General features: G+C 46.0%; 1 protein-coding gene across 2 annotated transcripts in view; it reads left to right on the forward strand.

Moving 5' to 3' along the window:
• The first annotated feature begins 12751 nt into the window (after positions 1-12751).
• TUT4 (terminal uridylyl transferase 4) overlaps positions 12752-24940 on the forward strand; it is an 86066-nt gene continuing 73877 nt past the window's right edge. The window contains exons 1-2 of one of the 2 annotated variants that reach the window (XM_069737901.1): positions 12752-12923; positions 23073-23665. In XM_069737901.1, the coding sequence (XP_069594002.1) occupies positions 23158-23665 (508 nt within the window). In that variant the 5' untranslated portion in view covers positions 12752-12923; positions 23073-23157. The remainder of the gene's footprint in view (positions 12924-23072; positions 23666-24940) is intronic. The other variant, XM_069737902.1, reaches the window with a different exon arrangement.

The raw sequence follows: 24940 nt of genomic DNA on the forward strand, positions 1-24940 counted from the left end.
ATGTGATAGTATAAGCCCAGGACAGATAAATTAGCCTGGGACAAGATACGTTGTATGTTCTTTTTCTTTTTCTGTCTGGTTGCATTTGTGTTGTTTGCTATAGGTGTAGGAATCAGGATTTTCTTACATCAACACAGTTTAAACATCCTAGCTCCTTAGGAAGAAGGTAACGAGGTATTCTCATACCCAAACGCCACCTAGGGCAAGAAAAAGACATCCTAGCTCCTTAGGAAGAAGGTAACGAGGTATTCTCATACCCAAACGCCACCTAGGGCAAGAAAGCTCAGGATAAGAAAATGGGGAATAAGCAAACAAAGTCGGAACCAGAAGAATTAGATATCTATACTATCATAAAGGAGAGAAGTGGTGAAGATGCCACTAAGGGGCTGAAAAAGATTTTTAGTAAGTTTGGAGTTACTAGGGCAGAAGCTTTTAGTAGAAAACTATGGGAAGGAATTCAGGAAAGGAAAAAAGGCATAATCAGAGACAAGAAATGGATAAATCAGAACCAAGCATTGATTGATGTCTCTAGGGTAGCAGAAAATGAGGGATGGACATATAATCAACAGAGTAAAAAGTGGTGTATTAGACCCACAGGCTGTGGAGAAAAACAAAATGTGGAATCTAAAAATACCCCACCCCCATACCTTAACCCACATGCCCCATCTTTTCTCCAAACACCACCTCAAAGTTTAGCCGGACCAGGAGGATGGGTATGTCCGCACTGTGGACAACAAAATCCAGACTGGAGAAATGATTGCCTAGCCTGTGGTACACCTAGACATGGCGCTGTACTTGCCCCTGTTAGGGTAGTACCAAGACCCTTTAGGGAACCTGGTGCTGACGGAGTAATGGGAACTAGATATCACCAAACTCGACAATATTTCCCTTGGTCCCCCGCTGAAGGCATGTCTCTCTTGCATAACGCACCAGATCCCACCCAGTGTCCAGTTAGATTTGCACAATATATACAGCAAATTATGCAGACTCACGCTGGAGTTTGGGCAGATGGAGAAGAATTATGTAGAATGAAAATGACTCCTGGACTCTTCCAGGAGCCATTAGCAAATCTACAGGTACATAGGCCCCAAGCAGGAGATGGTGCCTTACAAACGATAGAATCAGGTACACAATTTGTAGATCACTTAATGGTTTTCATGAGGGAGAGACAGAGGCAGAGAGGAACAACGGGAGTGGTGGCTCAGAAATCTGGACAATCAGTAGACGAATATTATCTAAGTGTAGTAAATAATTTCAGAGATGAAGGCATGGATCTAACCGCTCCAGGAATGATGAGGTTAGTTACAAAAACCTTTATAGATGGATTGTCTCCAAAAGTGAAGGAAAAGCTTAAGGCCGCAACCCCTGATTGGAGAACCTTGGAAGACCCACACCTGGCTAGACAGAAAGCTGTAGGGATAGAAATGGACTTAAGAGAAAATTCTAAGCCAGTAAGAATTGCACAGGCTAATACTGGCTCTGCTAATCAAAAGTTTACTTGTCATTACTGTAAGAAGCCAGGACATTTCCAAAGGGAATGTAGGAAGAGAAAAGCAGATATAGATTCAGGAACCTTTGTACCCAAAAATAGGATAAATAACCCAGTGCCTGATCAAACAGACAGCTCAGAATGACTGAAAGTTATGCAGGTCTCTCTTCCTTCTAGAAGACCAATAATACAAGTTGAAGTTGAGGGTAAAAATGTACCTTTTCTGATAGATACGGGAGCAACATCCTCCATTTTAAATCAGGACTTTTTACCATATCCTGACAATATATCCTCAAAGGTTACATATGCAGAAGGGTATGATGGTAAAATTCAGGCGTTGCCCTTTACAAAACCTTTAAATGTGAGCTTTGGCCCTAAAACTTTTGTATCCAAATTTTTATTTGCTAAAGGTGCACTTACCTGCTTGTTGGGTACTGATGTCTTAAGTAAAATGCATGCAAACATCCATTTTAGAGAAGATGGCACAGTTATGCTGACCATCCCTGAAGATGCAGAAACTCTGGAACCATATGTTAGAATACAGGCAATGGAGGATTTTCCCGAAATTTACACTCAACAAGCAAAAATTGACTTGTCTCGGGTTCCTGACAGCCTATGGGCAAAAGGAGACACTGATGTAGGATTTTTATCAGTAACTCCTATACTGTTAGAAACTGCCCCGGGAACCATATTACCTCAGCTTAGGCAATACCCCATCAGCGCCCAGCAAGAACAGGCGATTTCTCAACAAATTCAGGATTATGTGTTACAAGGTGTTTTGGTAGAAATCAGGTCACCCGCCAATACACCCTTATATCCTGTTAAAAAGAAAGTGTCCTCCAAAGAAACTATGGTGAAATATCGCATGGTGCACGACTTACGGGAAATCAATAAGGTTTTGGCACCGGTCACCCCTGTGGTACCGAATCCTCATACCTTACTGTCTCAAATTCCCAGCACTGCTGCATATTTTACGGTAATTGACTTATCAAACGCAGTTTTTTCTGTGCCACTACATAAGAACTGTTGGCATTTGTTTGCCTTTACATTCAAGGGTAAACAATTAGCATGGACAAGATTGCCACAAGGTATGGTACACTCACCAACTTTGTACTCTGAAGCAATGCAGACCGTGCTAAAAAATTTCATCCCAGAACCAGGAGTAGTCATTCTACAGTATGTAGATGACTTACTTATTTGTTGCCCTGATGAGCAGACGGCAGTTACCTCAACTGTTAATTTCTTAATTTTCCTAGCGCAAGAAGGCTGTAAAGTAAATAGACAGAAACTCCAGGCTTGTCAACAAACAGTCGTGTTTTTAGGTCACTGCATATCACAGGGCATCAGACACCTCACACCTCAACGTACGGAAGCCATACGTAACATGCTTGGACCCAGGAATCACAAACAGCTGCGTGCTTTCCTAGGTATTGTTTCACACTGTAGACAGTGGATCATACATGCAAGTCAACTCATGCAGCCTTTATATGACTGTATTGCCAACACACCATATTCACTCAGTGAAGAGGCTAAACAGTCATTTTCCTCTTTGAAAACAGCACTGGTATCAGCTCCGGCATTGGGACTCCCAGACTACACTAAACCTTTTCAATTGATGGCAGCTGAGATATCCTCACATGCTACAGGGGTGCTCACACAAAAACATGGAAACAAACAGAGACCTGTGGCATACATATCAGCTCATCTGGACCCTGTAGCTAGAGCCGCACCTTCTTGTGTAAGAGTAGTAGCCGCAATTTCACTGTTATTAGATAAAGCTTCTGAGATTGTTCTTGATCACCCACTTCTAGTTCAGACCACTCATGATGTACATGGCATTCTTAACCAGGTCCAACCTAAACATATTTCAATGGCCAGACACCTCCGTCTCCAATGTTCCCTACTACTGCCGCCCAACATTTCCTTTGCCAGGATTCAGACTCTTAATCTCGCGTCTTTGCTCCCTTTAGAGTCTGAGGGGGGTACCATACCTGAGGAAACTGAAACTGCACTCTCCAACTCCTTTGACCCATCAAAGTCAATGCATGATTGTGTACAATTAATGGAACAAGAGACTCAGGGCTTATGTAATGTACGTGACAAGCCACTCTGTAATGCTACATTTGAACTTTTCATAGATGGCAGTAGATATGCAGATATGAATGGACAATTTCTTACAGGTTATGCGGTAGTAACTCAGCATGAAGTGCTGAAAGCAGAACCTCTCCCTGCTAATCAGTCTGCACAAGAAGCAGAACTTACGGCATTAGTTGAAGCTCTAAAAATAGCCAAAGATCAGACAGCAAACATATACACTGATTCTAGATATGCACATGGCATTATTTTCGATTTTGGCGTAATATGGAGAGCCAGAGGTTATATGACTGCTTCAGGCCAACCTGTTAAACATGCCTCCCTCATTAGACAGATTCTGGAGGTAGCACAAGAAACTAAAGAAATAGCGGTGATAAAGGTAGCTGCACATGTGAGACTCGACACCGAGGAAGCCAGGGGTAACGATAAAGCCGATAAGGCAGCAAAACAGGCAGCACGTAAACCCTTACATCATGCCCACACACTAGATAGCTCTGAAGATAATGAGGAAAGATTGAAGGAAGCTCAGAAACAGGTAGACGACGAAGAACGAGGGCAGTGGCAGAAAAAAGGGGCAGAAGATCAGCAAGGATTATGGAAAAAAGGAACTTTGTTGTGTTTACCCAGAGCCTGGTACCCCACAGTGGCAAGTGACCTCCACCTACCCACGCATGTGTCGGCAAATGGTATGACGCTCAAGGTAAAAGAAAGGTGGTTGGCTCCAGGCTTTGGTAATTTTGCTCGGAACATGTGTGCTGCATGCGCTATATGCCTGGCACACAATCCAGGTCAGGCCATTAAAACCCCAACCAAGCATCATGTAAGACCACTGTATCCCTTTCAAAGACTCCAGATCGACTACATCCAACTTCCTAGGTACAATGGATACGAATATGTGCTTGTGTGTGTGGACATGTTCTCAGGGTGGCCAGAGGCTTATCCAGTTCGTAAAGCCTCAGCAAAAACTACTGCCATTAAAATAGCACATGAACTGATACCCCGTTACGGCATGCCTGAGGTGATCGAGTCAGATAGGGGTACCCATTTTACTGGGGAAATATTCCAGAATGTTATGAAAATGTTGGGAGTAGAAAACCAGTTTCACACTCCATATCATCCACAGAGTTCAGGTAAAGTGGAAAGATTAAATGGGACAATAAAATTAAAAATCCAGAAGGCCATGGCAGAAACAGGAAAGCCTTGGACCGAGTGTCTACCACTTGCCCTGTATTCCATCCGAAACACCCCAAGGGGGAAGGCTAAGCTGTCACCACATGAGATTCTTTTTGGTAGAGCAGCAAATTTGGGTTGTTATTTTCCACAACAACTGATGTTGAATACTGAGACTTTAACTGCTTATGTACAAGAATTACAAAAACGTTTAACTAAAGTGCATTCGCAAGTTTTTGCTTCCCTTCCAGATCCAGAAAATCTCGAAGGAGGCCACAAGTTGGAACCTGGTGATCAAGTCTACGTGAAAAGACACACCAGAAAGACTCTGGAACCGAGATTTGACGGACCTTTCCAAGTCCTGTTAACAACTCCAACAGCAGTCAAGCTTGAAGGAAAGGCATCATGGATATATGCAAGCCGTGCCCAAGCACACACTGTATAAAAGAGCTGCAGATAACTCACCACGTCCCTCGGGGAGGCCGCATATAGTACAAATGGGAATTCCCAACAAAATTGCTAGTACCATTTTTATTTATCCTATGTTAACACAAATGTGGGATAAATTAGTTAGAGCCACGGATTATCTAGATGATCAGATTTGGGATATATTGGACATATTAAATACTAGTATAGCTGTACAGAATCAGCTTATAATAGTCACTAACCAACATACCCTGGTATTGGATTACCTAACTGCCTCACAAGGGGGTATGTGTCAAATCATCGGACCCACCTGCTGTCATTATATAGACCCGAATAGTACTATGAGTATGACATTTAAATTAAAAGACGTACAACGACTCAGGGATCAGTATGACAAAGACAATGACCAAAATAAGGATAGCTGGTGGTCAGATACCTTTTCTTTTCTTAACCCGGCCAATTGGTTCAGAGGGATCGGTGGGTGGGTTACCGGGATTATGCAAAGCCTAATACATACAGTTATGGTTATTGTAATTATATATGTATTATTCAAGGTTGTACTCAAGGGTATCTCGGTATGCACAAATAAATTTTATGTAATGGATGCGAGAATATAAAGTTTTTTTTTGTAATATCACAAAAAGAATGATTAAAATGATCGACAAGGTTTTGAATGGAATATGTCAAAGGGGGATTGTGAAGAGCAGAACAAAAATTATTACCTCAATGAACAAAAATAAAAAAAAAGAATTTGTGATAAATATTGACCTGTCCATTCAAGGACATTTTAGCTATAGTATGAAATCCTGTTTTTCTTGTCTGTGGAGTTGCCTTTGTACTGTTTGTTGTGAAACTGCCGCCCACGAAACTGTTTTCTTTTCTTTTCTTTCTTTCCTGTTTTGTCTCTTTGTTTAAACATGCAAAACTTGTATAACCACTAAACCTACTGAAACCACTAAATAAAGAAGGGATAGCACTTTGAAGGCAGGCGTGCTTCAGAGACTTCCCAGTGATACACTATACAAGACGTGTCTTGTGTATTTATTTCTGGTGATTCCCCACTTCCAAAGGCTGCTCCGACTGAGTGTGATCCCGACAGCCTCCTCATACACTACACCCTGTACTCACTGAGCCTCCTCATACACTACACCCTGTACTCACTGAGCCTCCTCATACACTACACCCTGTACTCACTGAGCCTCCTCATACACTACACCCTGTACTCACTGAGCCTCCTCATACACTACACCCTGTACTCACTGAGCCTCCTCATACACTACACCCTGTACTCACTGAGCCTCCTCATACACTACACCTCTACTCACTGAGCCTCCTCATACACTACACCCTGTACTCACTGAGCCTCCTCATACACTACACCCTGTACTCACTGAGCCTCCTCATACACTACACCCTGTACTCACTGAGCCTCCTCATACACTACACCCTGTACTCACTGAGCCTCCTCATACACTACACCCTGTACTCACTGAGCCTCCTCATACACTACACCCTGTACTCACTGAGCCTTCTCATACACTACACCCTGTACTCAGTGAGCCTCCTCATACACTACACCCTGTACTCACTGAGCCTCCTCATACACTACACCCTGTACTCACTGAGCCTCCTCATACACTACACCCTGTACTCACTGAGCCTTCTCATACACTAAACTCTGTACTCAATGAGCCTCCTCATACACTACACCCTGTACTCACTGAGCCTTCTCATACACCACACCTGTACTCACTGAGCCTCCTCATACACTACACCCTGTACTCACTGAGCCTCCTCATACACTACACCTTGTACTCACTGAGCCTCCTCATACACTACACCCTGTACTCTCTAAGCCTCCTCATACACTACACCCTGTACTCACTGAGCCTCCTCATACACTACACCATGTACTCACTGAGCCTCCTCATACACTACACCTGTAGACACTGAGCCTTCTCATACACTACACCATGTACTCACTGAGCCTCCTCATACACTACACCTGTAGACACTGAGCCTTCTCATACACTACACCATGTACTCAGAGCCTTCTCATACACTACACCATGTACTCACTGAGCCAACTCATACACTACACCTGTAGACACTGAGCCTTCTCATACACTACACCATGTACTCACTGAGCCTCCTCATACACTACACCCTGTACTCACTGAGCCTTCTCACACACTACACCTGTACTCAGAGCCTCCTCATACACTACACCCTGTACTCACTGAGCCTCCTCATACACTACACCATGTACTCACTGAGCCTCCTCATACACTACACCATGTACTCACTGAGCCTCCTCATACACTACACCCTGTACTCACTGAGCCTTCTCATACACTACACCTGTACTCACTGAGCCTCCTCATACACTACACCCTGTACTCACTGAGCCGCCTCATACACTACACCCTGTACTCAGAGCCTCCTCATACACTACACCTCTACTCACTGAGCCTCCTCATACACTACACCTGTACTCGCTGAGCCTTCTCATACACACCTGTACTCACTGAGCCTCCTCATACACTACACCTGTACTCACTGAGCCTTCTCATACACTACACCTGTAGTCACTGAGCCTTCCCATACAGACGTGTACTCACTGAGCCTTCTCATACACTACACCTGCCTTGGACAAGGTATGAAAACATTAGGTATTTCACGAAAACTTAAGAGTGATCATCATACTGTGAAGAGATTTGTGGCTGAAACAGAGCCCAGAGTTCATGCAGATAAAGGCATAATGAGGAAGGTTTCTGTCAAATTCATTGGATTAAGAGAGCAGCTGCCAAAATACCATTAAAAACCAGCAAACAGATATTTGAAGCTGCTGGTGCCTCTGGAGTCCCTCGAACCTCAAGGTGTAGGATCCTTCAAAGGCTGTGGTGCATAAACCTACTATTCGGCCACCCCTAAACAGTGTTCACAAGCAGAAATGGTTGCAGTGGGCCCAGACATACATGAAGACTAATTTTCAAACAGTCTTGCTTACTGATGGGTGTCGAGCAACCCTGGATGGTCCAGATGGATGGAGTAGTGGATGGTCGGTGGATGGCTACCATGTCCCAACAAGGCTGCGACATCAGCAAGGAGGTGGAGGAGTCATGTTTTGGGCCGGAATCATGGAGAAACAACTGGTAGGGCCCTTTAAGGTTCCTGAAGGTGTGAAAATGACCTCTAGAAAGTATATATATTTTCTGACTGACAACTTTCTTACATGGTATAAAAAGCAGAAACGTGCCTTCAGGAGCAAAATCTTCTTCATGCTGACAATGCACCATCTCCTGCTGCAAAGAATCTGAGTCATTGGCTGCTATGGGCATAAAAGGAGATAAACTCATGGTGTGGCCACCATCTTCCCTTGACCTCAACCCTATAGAAAACCTTTGGAGGATCATCCAGCAAAAGATCTATGAGGGTGGGAGGCAGTTCACATCAAAACAGCAGCTCTGGGAGGCTATTCTGACTTCATGCAGATAAATACAAGGATAAACTCTCCAAAAACTCACAAGTTCAATGGATGCAAGAATTGTGAAGGTGATATCAAAGAAGGTTCCTATGTTACATGTAACTTGGCCTGTTAGGATGTTTCGGAGTTACCGTAAATAGCTTTTTTGTTCAGTGAATGTGACCTCCTAATGCTGCAAATTCCACAAAGCATTTTCAGTTCTTTAACCCCTTAATGACCGCCAATACGCCTTTTAACTGACCTTACATATAAGAGAATAGCCTCCCCATACAGGTGACAATCCAGCATCTGTCGGTTGTGCACTATAGCTGACAACTTTCTGCATCAGCCACAATCAGTGTTTGCACCGTCCAAATCTGTTTAACCCCTTAGATGCTGCTGTCAATAGTGACTACATCATTATAAATGGTTAACAGAGTGTGGGGGCTTCCTCTTTATCCCAATTGGTGCCCTCAGATCATGATTTTGTGGTCCTGATGTTTGCGGTGGCAATTCATGACCAAATAGCGGCCTTACAATCTGCCGGCTGTTGTAACCTGTTCAGAAGTTAGATGCATTTAGGTGGTAAAAATACACATTTTCATTTCTGTCATACCACTTTGCATTAATTCCTGTAAAGCACCTGAAGGGTTAATAAACTACCTGACAGCAGTTTTTGATGTGTCAGAGGGGGCTGTTTTTAAAATGGTATCACGTTTGGGGGTTTCCCAATATATGAGACCCCTAAAGTCACTTCAAACATGGATAAGTCCCTAAAAAAATACATTTAGTAAATTTCCTTGAAAAAATGAAAAATTGCTGCTACATTTTTAAATCTCCTAAAATGCTAAAAAAATAAAATAACATTTTACAAATGATGCCGATGTAAAGCAAACATGTGGTAAATGTTATTTATTAATGGATTGCTGTGGTATGACCATCTGGATTAAAGGGATAATCATTCAAATTTTGAAAATTGCTAATTTTATAACATTTTTCTCAAATTTTTGATATTTTTTATAAATAAACACAAAACATATTGACCTAAATTTACCATTATCATAAAGTATAATGTGTCATGAAAAAACAATCTCAAAATCACTGGGATTTGTTGAAGCATTGCAGAGTTATTACCACATAAAGTGACACTGGTCAGATTTCAAAAATTTGGCTCCGTCACTAAGGGGTTAAAACAGATTAAATGTTTAGAAATTCTACTGTGCCTAATAATTTGGAGCACTGCATTTTGAGTTTTTATTCATTTTGGAGATTATACTGTTATCATTGGGAGGTTTCTTCAATAAAATTCGATGTATACTCTAACGGGTGATGACTTTTATTAGACTGACTGTCATTTGCACCGACCATTTAGGAAAATCCTAGAAAAATATCATTTGCATAATAATTTGGAACACGGTGTACGCACTCATCCTCCATACACACAGAACTCACCAAGACTCCCAGTCCCCCTAGTTTTCTCCCCTGTAACACCTGATCCTCATAGACTATTCTGTAACTCCCGGTCCTCACAGCTTTCTCTCCTGTGATCTCTGATCCTCAGTCTTCTCTCCTGCCTGTAACCAACGGTACTTGCAGACTTCTCTCCTGTATCCCCCGATCCTAGCAGTCTTCTCTCCTGTAACCCCCGACCCTGCAATCTTTTCTCTTGTCTTGTGACCCCCGGTCCCCGCAGTCTTCTCTCCTGTAACCCCTGGTCTCCGCAGTCTTCTCTCCTGTAACCCCCGGTCTCACAGTCTTCTCTCCTGTTATCCCGGTCCCCGCAGTCTTCTCTCCTGTAACCGCCGGTCCCCGCAGTCTTCTCTCCTGTAACCGCCGGTCCCCGCAGTCTTCTCTCCTGTAACCCCTGGTCCCCGCAGTCTTCTCTCCTGTAACCCCTGACCCCGCAGTCTTCTCTCGTCTTGTGACCCCTGGTCTCCGCAGTCTTCTCTCCTGTGACCCCTGGTCTCCGCAGTCTTCTCTCCTGTGACCCCCGGTCCCCACAGTCTTCTCTCCTGTAACCCCCGATCCCGCAGTCTTCTCTCGTCTTGTGACCCCTGGTCCCCGCAGTCTTCTCTCCTGCAACCCCCGACCCCGCAGTCTTCTCTCGTCTTGTGACCCCTGGTCTCCGCAGTCTTCTCTCCTGTGACCCCTGGTCTCCGCAGTCTTCTCTCCTGTGACCCCCGCTCCTCGCACTTCTCTCCTGTTTCCCCCCGGTCCCTGAAGTCTTCTCTCCTGTTTTCCCCCCGGTCACCGCACTTCTCTCCTGTGACTCCCGGTCTCCGCACTTCTCTCCTGTTTCCCCCCGGTCCCCGCAATTCTCTCCTGTAACCCCCGGTCCTCGCACTTCTCTCCTGTTTTCCCCCGGTCCCCGCACTTCTCTCCTGTAACCCCCGGTCCTCGCACTTCTCTCCTGTTTTCCCCCGGTCCCCGCACTTCTCTCCTGTTTCCCCCCGGTCCCTGCACTTCTCTCCTGTTTCCCCCGGTCCCCGCACTTCTCTCCTGTTTCCCCCGGTCCCCGCAGTCTTCTCTCCTGTTTCCCCCCCGGTCCCCGCACTTCTCTCCTGTGACCCCCGGTCCCCGCACTTCTCTCCTATTTTCCCCGGTCCCCGCACTTCTCTCCTGTTTCCCCCCGGTCCCCGCACTTCTCTCCTGTGACCCCCGGTCCCCGCACTTCTCTCCTATTTCCCCCCGGTCCCCGCACTTCTCTCCTGTGACCCCCGGTCCCCGCAGCTCTCTCCTGTGACCCCCGGTCCCCGCACTTCTCTATTTCCCCCGGTCCCCGCAATTCTCTCCTATTTCCCCCCGGTCCCCGCACTTCTCTCCTGTGACCCCCGGTCCCCGCACCTCTCTCCTGTGACCCCCGGTCCCCGCACTTCTCTCCTATTTCCCCCGGTCCCCGCACTTCTCTCCTATTTCCCCCCGGTCCCCGCACTTCTCTCCTGTTTCCCCCGGGCCCCGCACTTCTCTCCTGTTTCCCCCGGTCCCCGCACTTCTCTCCTGTTTCCCCCGGTCCCCGCACTTCTCTCCTATTTCCCCCGGTCTCCGCACTTCTCTCCTATTTCCCCCGGTCTCCGCACTTCTCTCCTATTTCCCCCGGTCCCCGCACTTCTCTCCTGTTTCCCCCGGTCCCCGCACTTCTCTCCTGTTTCCCCCGGTCCCCGCACTTCTCTCCTATTTCCCCCGGTCCCCGCACTTCTCTCCGGTTTCCCCCGGTCCCCGCACTTCTCTCCTGTTTCCCCCGGTCCCCGCACTTCTCTCCTGTTTCCCCCGGTCCCCGCACTTCTCTCCTATTTCCCCCGGTCTCCGCACTTCTCTCCTATTTCCCCCGGTCTCCGCACTTCTCTCCTATTTCCCCCGGTCCCCGCACTTCTCTCCTGTTTCCCCCGGGCCCCGCACTTCTCTCCGGTTTCCCCCGGTCTCCTCTCCGGTTTCCCCGGTCTTCTCTCCGGTTTCCCCCGGTCTCCTCTCCGGTTTCCCCCGGTTTCCTCTCCGGTTTCCCCCGGTCTCCTCTCCGGTTTCCCCCGGTCTCCTCTCCGGTTTCCCCCGTCTTCTCTCCGGTTTCCCCCGGTCTCCTCTCCGGTTTCCCCCGGTCTCCTCTCCGGTTTCCCCCGTCTCCTCTCCGGTTTCCCCCGGTCTCCTCTCCGGTTTCCCCCGGTCTCCTCTCCGGTTTCCCCCGGTCTCCTCTCCGGTTTCCCCCGGTCCCCGCACTTCTCTCCGGTTTCCCCCGGGCCCCGCACTTCTCTCCGGTTTCCCCCGTCTCCTCTCCGGTTTCCCCCGGTCTCCTCTCCGGTTTCCCCCGGTCTCCTCTCCGGTTTCCCCCGTCTCCTCTCCGGTTTCCCCCGGTCTCCTCTCCGGTTTCCCCCGGTCTCCTCTCCGGTTTCCCCCGGTCTCCTCTCCGGTTTCCCCCGGTCCCCGCACTTCTCTCCGGTTTCCCCCGGGCCCCGCACTTCTCTCCGGTTTCCCCCGGTCTCCTCTCCGGTTTCCCCCGGTCTCCTCTCCGGTTTCCCCCGGTCTCCTCTCCGCAGTTCTCAGCCTCCTCCTCAGTGTCTGACAGCCGTGCACATCCCCCTCCCCCGAAGTGACAGTCGCGGCCACGCCCCCGCCCCACAATGCTATGCGCGCTGGACATGGCGGCGGTGTGAGCTGTGTGTTCGGGGCCTGCACACTGGTAGGAGCCGAACATGGCGCTCCCCTCGCAGCGACCTCTGGAGTAAGGGCCACAGAAGGCAGCGCATCCCTGCCAGGGCCTCCGGGCGCCACTCTGCGCGGGGACCTCAGGTAGGTGACCCCCGCGTCCTTCGGGGTCCGGGGCCTGGACTGTGTGAGGAGAGGGTCGGCCCGGAGCTGTCACTGTGTCGGGTGTGTGACAGCAGAAGACTGTGCGGACTGCAGCAGAGCGGGGTGCGCTCCGAGTGTGGCAGGGGGTGTGTCTATGACGTCACCATGTTTACATTCCTTCTGTGACGTCACCGGTGATGTGACAGGTGCTGTCTGCAGTGTGCTCTGCGCTGTCTGCACTGTGCTCTTCGCTGTCTGCGCTGTCTGCACTGTGCTCTGCGCTGTCTGCACTGTGCTCTGCGCTGTCTGCACTGTGCTCTGCGCTGTCTGCACTGTGCTCTGCGCTGTCTGCACTGTGCTCTGCGCTGTCTGCACTGTGCTCTGCGCTGTCTGCACTGTGCTCTGCGCTGTCTGCACTGTGCTCTGCGCTGTCTGCACTGTCTGCACTGTGCTCTGCGCTGTCTGCACTGTGCTCTGCGCTGTCTGCACTGTGCTCTGCGCTGTCTGCACTGTGCTCTGCGCTGTCTGCAGTGCACTGTGCTCTACTGTGTGCAGTGCACTGTGCTCTACTGTGTGCAGTGCACTGTGCTCTGTACTGTCTGCAGTGTGCCCTTCGCTGTCTGCACTGTGCTCTACTGTGTGCAGTGCACTGTGCTCTGTACTGTCTGCAGTGTGCCCTTCGCTGTCTGCACTGTGCTCTGCGCTGTCTGCACTGTGCTCTGCGCTGTCTGCACTGTGCTCTGCGCTGTCTGCACTGTGCTCTGCGCTGTCTGCACTGTGCTCTGCGCTGTCTGCACTGTGCTCTGCGCTGTCTGCACTGTGCTCTGTGCGTGCTTTGTGCTATGCGCTGTCTGCATTGTTCTCTGTGCTGTGCATTGTTCTGTGGCTACTTGTTCCCCTTTGTGGCCTCCACGTTGATCTCCTGTACATTTTCTAGGCTGCTCCAGTATTTGGGCTGTCTTCTGCGCCTCTCACATGCCATAAGTTGAGGATTGCACCCCTGACATGTAGGATGGGGAATAATGTGCTGATTTTGCCAGGGGTTTTGCCAATTAGGAGACCCTAAGATCGGGACTCTCCAACCACGGCTGCCGAGTTCCAAATATTGGGATCGCTGGCGGTCCCGGCTATCGGACCCCCAGCGATCAGCAAGCTGTTCCTTTTTGTTGTCATAGCAATCATCTTTTTTTTTTAGAGGTGGGGTGGAAATACATTTCCAGGAGTAATGACAGATGAATGTCTTGACTCAAGAGTTATAAGGAAAGATTTTCCAGAAATAGCCCCGTTAACAATTTGGGGTGGAGGTATCCCTGCACATATTGATATTGTCCAATCAAAGATGACCCATAACTGACATAGAAATGCATGGCACCACCCAGTTGTCAATTTATTCAGACATCTCCAGGAAAATAGCCAAGGCACGGCCCAATGCAGAATTATCTCTATGACCACAGAGAGTGAAAATAGGGTCCCATGCTCTAAAGCAGATAGAAGACTGTAATGTAATCCTGATTGAGATTGTTGGGTTCATACTAACGTCATGGTTTTCGGAACCAAGAGAGGGATGTCTGATCTGTTCTCATCATCTTTCTTGCACATCCTCATATTTGCGTGGAGTTATTCTTGGTGCTTAGCATCTGTATTGCACTGACAATTTTAAAAAAAAACTGTTGTTTATGAATATAACTATTTTCTTCCGGATCATATTTATTGTTATGGCACTTGTGCAACATTGCACTTTATGTGGACGGATCTGACCATTTTTGATTGATTATTCTGTATTATTGGGATCATGGTGGTTATTAGGTTTGATCCGTGCTTGTGAGTGTCAGAGCCGCGACACACGCAGCGCCGAACAGCTGATTATCAGGAGCGCTCCAGGTTACCGAGGCAGCTATTCGGGAAGCGCTATAAATATTCGGATAAGCAGTTATCCGAAGGTGTTCGATCAACCCTAGTGTTTATTTAGTGTCCTTGTCTGTTGTGATAGCATCCTGTAAATATTATGCACATTTGTGTACTTTTATGTTTTTAAACCTGGTTTTTGTGCCAATAAAATTGTTAATTTATTCTGAAATCCTCGCCATTTTTTATCACGTTTTTTTTCCCTCTTCGTGTATTATGTATTTTTGATTCAGTGCGTACGGTTTTAGTGCATTTTCTATGGTTTACAAGACCCAATTTTGTTTTCTTACCTTGGATGGAAATTATGTTCAGAGTGGGAATAGCAGAGCTCTGTGTAGTTATTGACGTCTCGTTCACTTCATAGAAGCTGAGCAGCTTTATCCGTGAATGGCAGCTACGGATGGTGCTCCAGCTGCCCTGTAAACAGCTAATTGATGGGCGTGCCGGGTGTCGAACCCATATGATCTGATAATGATGATGACCTGTTCTTAAAATAAGTAATCATTAGACAAGTCCAGATAATCACCCTGATAAGTCTTCTTCATCCCCCACCGCCTCCCTCTCACAGGCTCACACAGATCCTGCAGCTCCATCCCACTCCTCTGCTTACTGATTATTAACATTAGATGAACTTTCCTTTTAGCCACATTCTGATGAATATTGCAGGCAATAACAAATCAATCATAGAAATGTCTCCTCGCTATTTGCTGTCTTTTAAAGTTGATTGTTAAAAGCTAGCACTGTTGATAAATTTGACAAGCGGGCGTGGTCACACCCCATCCTGGCTCCACCCATTATGCCGAGGCTGATTCTAACTGGTGTGAAACCACCAAAAGTTGGAATTTTTTTTTTTTTGTGCCACTCTCTGTGTTGTGCAGACATTTTGCAACTTTATAAAGCTTTTATGACACTTTTCTGGCAGAAAAGCTAAAATGAAATCTGGCCCAAACAGGAAGTGAAAACAAAATTCTATTAAACTAGCTGTCTTCACCCCAGGTTCTGCCAGGTTCCCCTTTTCAAAAATCTGGTGTCTGTGGCCAACAATGTCCTAGGAATATTCATTGGGTTTATCATCAGCCAAGTGTTTGGGATTGTGTATTCTTCATTGCAGAGGAATGTCTGGCAGAGGGACAAGGCTGCCGTCATACAACACAATTGTGTAATCATAAATTAATAAAAAAAAAAAAAAAGAATCTCTGATCGACTCCAGACCAGTTATGGATCTATAGGCGTATTGGCTCCATGCTGCCCCTTGACGGTTGGAGGGTCAATAAAGGCTCTGTTCGTTCTCGCTCCATATTTACTCTGCTGCAGCCATAAACGTTATGATGGCCATCTGTGACAGCAGCGGCCGTCATATTAAAGGGGTTGTCAAGGCAGAATCTATTGATAACTTGTCCTCGGGTTGGCTCACATATGGCCGGAAGTGTTGGCACCCTTGAAATTGTTTCAGAAAAAGAAGTATTTCTCCCAGAAAATTGTTACAATTACACATGTTTTGTTATACACATGTTTATTTCTTTCGTGTGTATTGAGATATCACAAAAAAAACAAAGAAACAAAAAGACTAATTGGACATACGGTAATTTCATACACAACCCCCAAAATGAGCCGGACAAAATAGTTGGCACCCTCAACTTAATATTTGGTTCACACTCTCTGGAATAGATAACTGCAATCAATCGCTTCCAATAACCATTAACGAGCTTCTTACACCTCACAGCTGGAGTCTTGGACGACTCTTCTTTTGCAAACTGCTCCAGGTCTCTCATATGTGAAGGTGCCTTCTCCCAACACCAATCTTAAAGGAGTACTCCTGGGACATAAAAAAAATATCATAATGCTCCTAGGGGACTGTCAGCAATTAGCAAGGAGCAGGCCACACCCACACCACGCGCCCTGATATCGGACATATGAGCATTAGGATAGTTTGGATCTCCTTGGAGTGTCACTTTCAGATTCAGATCCGGACTCATTGCTGCCACTTTAGAACGCTCCAGTGCTTTGTTTCCATCCATTTCTTTGGGCTTCTTGAAGTATGTTTGGGGTCATTATCCTGCTAGGAAGACCTAGGATGCAAACCCAGCTTTCTCACCCGATACTGGGCACTACATTGCGACCCAAAATCCTTTGGCAATCTTCAGATTTCATGATTACTTGCACACAGTCAAGGCACCCAGTAGCCGCAAAATAACCCAAAACATATTTGAACCTCCACCATATTTTACAGTAGGTACTGTGTTTTGTTTTGTAGGCCTCATTCTATTTTTGGTAAACAGTAGAATGATGTGCTTTACAAAAAAGCTCTACCTTAATCTCACTTGTCCACAAGGCTTTCTCATGTACATTTTGGCAAACTGCAGTCTAGCTTTTTTATGTCTGTTAGCAGTGGAGTCCTCCTTGGTATAGCGTTTCATTTAATTCAAATGTAGACAGATAGTTCGCGCTGACACTGATGCACCCTGAGCCTGCAGGACAGCTTGAATTTCTGTGGAACTTGACTGGGACCGCTTATCCACCATCCAGACTTTTCGGCGTTGCAACCTTTCATCAATTTTTACCTGCCGTCCACATCCATGGAGATTAGCTACAGTGCCATGGGTTGTAAATATCTTTTTTAAGTTGTGCACCACGTACAAAGGAACATCAAGATCTCTGGAGATGTATTTGTAACCTGGAGATTGTTGATCAACAGTGTTGGTTCTCAAATCCTCACACAGTTCTCTTCTGCTCTTTCTGTTCTCCATGCTTAGTTTGGCACAGACAGATACACAATGCAAAGATTGAGTCAACTTCTCCCCTTTTTATCTGATTTCAGGTATGAATTTCATGTTACTTGCCACTGGTGAGTTTGTTTGAGCATCACATGCTTGAAACAATTATTACAATTATTTTGGAAAGGTGCAAGCAATTTTGTTCATCCCATTTTTGGGGTTTTGTGTGAAATTATGTCTGATTTGCCTTTTTTTTCTGTTTTTTTTGTGTTGTTCCAATATACACAAAAGGGATTACACATGTATTGTTATATACATTTAATTGGTGTGTGAACCATTACGGCACCTTCTTATTTCCAAGAAGGGGTCCGGTTCCCAATATCCTTCGCTAACAAGTTATTTTTTTCTTTGAATTGTCGCTACAGAGAAAATGTAGTATTACGTGGCAAACATTCAGACAACTGTGGCCTGAGCGACTATCCATTCTAGCTCATGGAGGGTACCCCAAAAGAAGAGATGTCGCTCTTGACATTCATAAGACAGTATCTGCAACCTCTATCTGCCTAGCTATTGTCAAACAAGTCCTGCATGCATTTTATGCAAACTTTTAAGGAAAAAAATAATAAAGTACAATACACGTGGTTGGTTTTTTTTTTTTTATAAAACCCGGACATACTTTTTCAGGTTGCAGAATTGCTGTTAGACTCACTGCAGAATTTGTGAAATCTTTTGTAAATTTGCAAAAAATAAAATTGAAGCAGAAAAACAAACTGTGCCATGCAAAGCATAATCTGTCTGTAAAGATAAGTATAATTTTTGGCATGAAGAAAGGCCCGATCGTAAGATTCAGGAAGCTCGGTGGTTTCACATCGTCTGCAGTTTGGAGAGTTGAGTTTCATTTCTGTCACATGAGTTGTCACCAGCTGATAGAGGAGGTTGTGTGTGCGTCACAGTGTTTTTCCACCCTGGTCCTCTGCAACCATGGATGTTAAATCGCCAAGTTATTGTACTTTTTTTTATTTGTCAGCTTTTTTTTTTTGTTAACTTTATTACAAATCCAGTGAGTATATGAATCCAAGCAAGGTGCGGAACCAGCACCGAATCACAATGCAGTCTGAGCATGTTAATAAGGGTATGTGCACACGTTGCAGATTCATTTGTGGATGTTTCTGCGCGGATTCTGCAGAATCCACAGGTAAAATGACCTGCGTGTTACCTGTGGATTCCCTGTGGGCTTTCCTGCAGATTTCTTGCGGATTTTGTGCGGATTTCACCTGCGGATTCCTATAATGGATTAGGTGTAAAACGCTGCGGAATCCACGCAAAGAATTGACATGCTGCGGAAAATAATCCACAGCATTTCTGCCCGGAATTTTCTGCAGCATGTGCACTGCGGATTTGGTTTTCCATAGGTTTACATGACACTGTACAACGCATGGAAAACGGGGCCAAATCCGATGCGGATCCGCCGTTAAATCCGCAACGTGTGCACATAGCCTTACAGTTTGTAGGATGAATGGCCGGTCTTGTACTTTTAGTACAGGGTATGTGCTTGGCAGAGAGGTCACAATATGGCAGACAGACGCAGAACAGATTTGTTGTGTGATGCCCCTGATTGCTTGGAGATCGGCTTATTTGGCTGATACCAGAGAGTATAGAATACAATCTGGTAGCTCTTCACAAAGCAACTTCTGTTGATTTTGACAAAAAAGAAGGGATTATCCAACACCTTCCACAGCTGATGACTTCTGCATCGGATGATAAGACCTCCGCACACCTGCCAAGGTGCGTGCAGGATCCGCAGATGTCGCTTGTCTTGTTCATTACTATAGGACGTGTGGCTGAATCCTGACGCTTGTGCTCTTGTCTCTGTACGGGCATGCAAGTTGTTAAGCCATCACTTTTGAGGAGCACGTGAGTGGCCCTGGAGTAAAATGTGGCAAATTTTTTACATGGTGCAGTCGTCTTAATAACTTTGGTGCATCTTTCCTCCAAAAATTGAAATCTACACCTAATATGAATTTTAACCCCTTCCCGACCTGTGACATGGCATATGCATCATGAAAGTCGGTGCCAATCCGACCTGTGATGCATATGCTGTGTCACAGAATGATCGCGTTCCTGCAGGTCGGGTGAAAGGGTTACCGTAACTGTAATTTCACCCGACCTGCAGGGACAGGGGGAGTGGTACTTCAGCCGTGGCTACGATCGCTCTGATTGGCTGTTCAAAGTGACTGTTTGACTTTCACTTTCAATCAGAGCAATTGTAATATTTCATCAATGAAAATTGGTGAAATATTACAATCCAGCCATGGCCGATGCTGCAATATCATCGGCCATGGCTGGAGACCATGATCTGCCACCGCCACCGATCTCCTCCCCTCCGTCCTCTGTCCTGTCCTCCGCTCCCCTCCGTCCTCCTGTCCGCTCCCCCCGTGCTCCTATCCCACCCCCCATACTTACCGAGCCTTGGTGTCTGTCCGTCTTCTCCATGGGCGCCGCCATATTCCAAAATTCATTATAGGTACATTTTGATCACTGTGATAGGTTCTATTACAGTGATCAAAATAAAAAAAAAAGTAAATACCCCCCTCTTCCCTCTTATCACCCCATAGGTAGGGACAATAATAAAATAAAGAAAATATATTTACTTTTATTTTTCCACTAGGGTTAGGGTTGCAATTGGGGTTAGGGTTGCAATTGGGGTTAGGGTTGCAATTGGGGTTAGGGTTGCAATTGGGGTTAGGGATTCAATTAGGGTTAGGGTTGCAATTGGGGTTAGGGATGCAATTAGGGTTAGGGTTGCGGTTAGGGTTAGAATTAGGCTATGTGCGGATTTGGCTGCGGATCCGCAGTGGATTGGCCGCTGTGGATTAGTAGCAGTTTTCGATCACCTTTGCAGTACCATGTAAACCTATGGAAAACCAAATCCGCTGTGCTCATGGTGCGGAAAATACCGCTCGGAAACGCTGCCTTGTATTTTCCGCAGTATGTCAATTCTTTGTGCGGATTCCGGCGTCCGCAGCGTTTTACACCTGTTCCTCAATAGGAATCCGCAGGTGAAATCCGCACAAAAAACACGTGAAATCCGCGGTAAATCCGCAGGTAAAACACAGTGCCTTTTTACCTGCGGATTTTTCAAAAACGGTGTGGAAAAATCCTCACACGAATCCGCAACGTGGGCACATAACCCTATTTCCCACGCTAACCCTAAGGCTAAGATTAGGGTTAGGGGTGTGTTGGGGTTAGGGTTGTGGTTTAGGGGTGTGTTGGGGTTAGGGCTGTGATTAGGGTTATGGCTACAGTTGGGATTAGGGTTAGGGGTGTGTTGGGGTTATTGTTGGAGGTAGAATTGAGGGGTTTCCACTGTTTAGGCACATCAGGGGTCTCCAAACGCGACATGGCGCCACCATTGATTCCAGCCAATCTTGCGTTCAAAAAGTCAAATGGTGCTCCCTCACTTCCGAGCCCCGACGTGCGCCCAAACAGTGGTTTACCCAAACATATGGGGCATAAGCAATCTCAGTAAAAATTGCACAACAACTTTGGGGGTCTAATTTCTCCTGTTACCCTTGAGAAAATAAAAAAATGGGGGCTAAATTATTTTTGTGGGAAAAAAAATGATTTTTTATTTTCACAGCTCTGCGTTATAAACTTCTGTGATGCACTTGGGGGTTCAAAGTGCTCACCACACATCTTCCTTGGGGGGGGTCTAATTTCCAAAATGGGGTCACTTGTGGGGGGTTTCTACTGTTTAGGTACATCAAGGGCTCTACAAACGTAACATGACACCCACAGACCATTCCATCAAAGTCTGCATTCCAAAACGTGTCTACTTCCCTTCCGAGCCGCTACGTGTGCCCAAACAGTGGTTCCCCCCCACATATGGGGTATCAGCATACTCAGGACAAACTGGACAACAACTTTTGGGGTCCAATTTCTCCTGTTACCCTTGTGAAAATAAAAAATTACGGGCTAAAAAATAACTTTTGAGGAAAGAAAAATTATTTTTTATTTTTACGGCTCTGCGTTATAAACTTCTGTGAAGCACTTGGGGGTTTAAAATGGTCACTGCACATCTAGATTAGTTCCTTGGGGGGTCTAGTTTGCAAAATGGGGTCACTTTTGGGAGAGCTCCAATGTTTAGGCAAACATGGGCTCTCCAAACGCGACATGGTGTCCGCTAAAGATTGGAGCCAATTTTTCATTCAAAAAGTCAAATGGCATGCCTTCCCTTCCAAGCTCTGCCGTGCGCTCAAACAGTGCCTCCCCCCCCCCACATATGGGGTATCTGCATACTCAGGACAAATTGTACAATAACTTTCGAACTTTCGAGGTCCAGTTTCTCCTTTTAAGCTTGGGAAAATTAAAAAAATTGTTGCTAAAAGATCATTTTTGTGACTAAAAAGTTAAATGTTCATTTTTTCCTTTTTTCCTTCCATGTTGCTTCTGCTGCTGTGAAGCACCTGAAGGGTTAATAAACCTCTTGAATATGGTTTTGAGCACCTTGAGGGGTGCAGTTTTTAGAATGGTGTCACTTTTGGGTATTTTCAGCCATATAGACCCCTCAAACTGACTTCAAATGTGAGGTGGTCCCTAAAAAAAATGGTTTTGTAAATTTTGTTGTGAAAATGAGAAATCGCTAGTCAACTTTTAACCCTTATAACTTCCTAACAAAAAAGAAATTTGTTTCCAAAATTGTGCTGATGTAAAGCAGACATGTGGGTAATGTTATTTATTAACTATTTTGTGTCACATAACTCTCTGGCTTAACAGAATAAAAATTCAAAATTTGAAAATTGCAAAATTTTCAAAATTTTCTCCAAATTTCCATTTTTTTCCTCACAAATGCAAAAATTATCAACCTAAATTTACCACTAACATGAAGCCCAATATGTCACAAAAGAAAAATCTCAGAACCGCTAAGATCCGTTGAAGCATTCCTGAGTTATTGCCTCATAAAGGGACACTGGTCAGAATTGCAAAAAATGGCCAGGTCATTAAGGTAAAAATAGGCTGGGTCATGAAGGGGTTAATACACCTCCCCAATAAATCCTTACACATGGTATTATTGTGCAGTGTTTGTTTATTAATCTGGATAGGCGGTATTAGGAATCTCCCCCCCCCCCAACAGTAGACATCGAAGCAGAGAATTGGGCATATTGAATCCCAACATGCCTCATCCTTTATGGTTGTGGCTACATCGCGACTTTAGCTGATACCCAAGTTGCGCAGGCAAAGATTGTTGAATGATGCTGCATAATGTGATTGTATGGGGACCCGATTGCCTGTTTGTTAGGCAATCCCTGCATGTGTTACGGCTGTCGAACCGCCACGAGACATGCAGCCACGGGGTCCGAACATATTATTTGAGCACGCCGAGGTCACTCGGTTAGCACTAGAACATTCTCAGATAACACCTTATCAGAGCCCTTTTGTTTGGTGAAAAATTAAAGCTCTCCATTGCTTTGCCTATTCGTAATTGATATGATTGGATCATGATGTAAATTGATTGATCTCCTGTCTTCAGGCAGAGCATCAGCGCCCTCATCCGACGTGGAGGACTGAAACCCCTGCAGTGAGTTATCCAATGGTGTGAGAACAATTGTGGAATAATGGATGGTCTCTCCAAACCTGTGAACCACGAGTCAAGGAAACCACTGACCCGCACTGGTCGCGTGCGTGTGGTGAACAACCAGAAGCATAAGCATCGGGGGGATGGTAAACCAGTGAGAGATAATGATGGCAGCTCTACAATTATTGTGAAGAAGGGTAAATCGGCAGAGCCCTGTGGGGGGATCGCAGACGATGCAAAGATCTGTAAAGAGAACTCAACTAATTGCACTAGTAAGACGGGAGACTTGGGACCGGGCCTCCAAGACTTGGGTCACACAAGAGCTAAGAGATCATCTCCGCTGCTAGCAGGAAGCGGTAAATCATCCCGAGCAAACAAGCAAGAGAAAAGCGGTCCAAAATCCAAAGATGCTGGAGACACCATTGGGAATCGGGACACTACTCGTCCCAAGGGCTCTTCAGAAACGAATGCAGATCGTGCCCGCTCAGAGGTCGTACATCAGAGGCCACCTGGAGATCCGCAGACATCTGCTGCAGTAAGACCACCAGGTGAGCGTGCCAGAACTTACTTGCACAAGTGGGAGAGGTGACAACATCCAGCTCCATGCACTTGGTGAATAATGTGAACTGTTCCCTATGGACGGGGTTTTGTCTGCAGAAGTACACCGCTCCCCAGTCTACCAGCTTCCTGCTTGCTGGGGAGTGGTGTGCTCCTGCATGAGTGACAGTTTGGACCGGTGGCATTGTCATGCTTCTGCAGCATCGGAGAAGACAAAGTTGGCTGGATCCAACTTCACATGGTACTTACAAGTGGAGTTGGGCAGATCAATTCGTGAGACTCCGGTCCATCAGCCAGGTCGGTAGTCTCTTACCTTAAGGAAAATAGAAAAAATTGGAGTCCGGCTCAACAGGACTGGATTTTCCTTTTCTTTTTCAAAAGAAAATATAGTGCATACAAAAGAAAAATTTACGTGGTCGACATGACTCAGTCGGCGTGTTTCGACTGCACTAGGCAGTCTTAATCATGACTTATGAGCAAGATTCATGAGTAGGACTGTCTAGTGCAGTCGAAATGCATCGACTGGGTCATGTCGACCATGTAAATTTTTCTTTTGTATGCACTATATTTTCTTTTGAAAAATAAAAAGAAAAGGAAAATCCAGTCCTGTTGAGCCGGACTCCAATTTTTCTATTTTCGTTCATGTGAGGCCAGGGTGAGGCCGGTGTCTGAGCCCCAGGTGGTTGAGTATTGAGCAACTGGTTGAGCTGGAAATAAGTTTTTATAACTCTTACCTTCTCGGATCCCCGACACGTCTTTTGAATTCCTGTGCTGGCACAACGTCATCTGTGCGCCAAACCACAATGATGGCATCACCCCAGTCCGGCTAATCAAAGGCCACGGATCCTGGAAGGTAAGATCACATTCGATTAGGATTAGCTGATGTATCTATCCACTATAGTAACCCCACACGCCTTAGATAAAAGTCAACCGACCATCTAGCGAGTATAAGGACTTCCTGGCACCCCTTACCACCTACAGAAGATGGACTCGACAGATGATGTCGGGGAACAGAAGGTTCAGCTGTTGCAATTTCAGTACCTGATCCTTTTGTTCTCTAGGATTCGGGCGATTCTGGTAGCGACTCAAAGAGTAGACGAGTGCTCAAGTGATCGTTTCCGTGTATCGGGAACTCGGGAGAGATAGCGGTCATCTGGACAATAGCTTGGCTGACAGCTGTCTATCTTATATGAGCAGATTTACTCTCCGCCTCGTTCCTTGTCCTCCAGAACATCATTAGTGGCGTTCAGGATGCTCAGGCGTAA

This window comes from Ranitomeya imitator, chromosome 8 (genome assembly GCF_032444005.1).
Source record: "Ranitomeya imitator isolate aRanImi1 chromosome 8, aRanImi1.pri, whole genome shotgun sequence".
Taxonomy (NCBI): domain Eukaryota; kingdom Metazoa; phylum Chordata; class Amphibia; order Anura; family Dendrobatidae; genus Ranitomeya; species Ranitomeya imitator.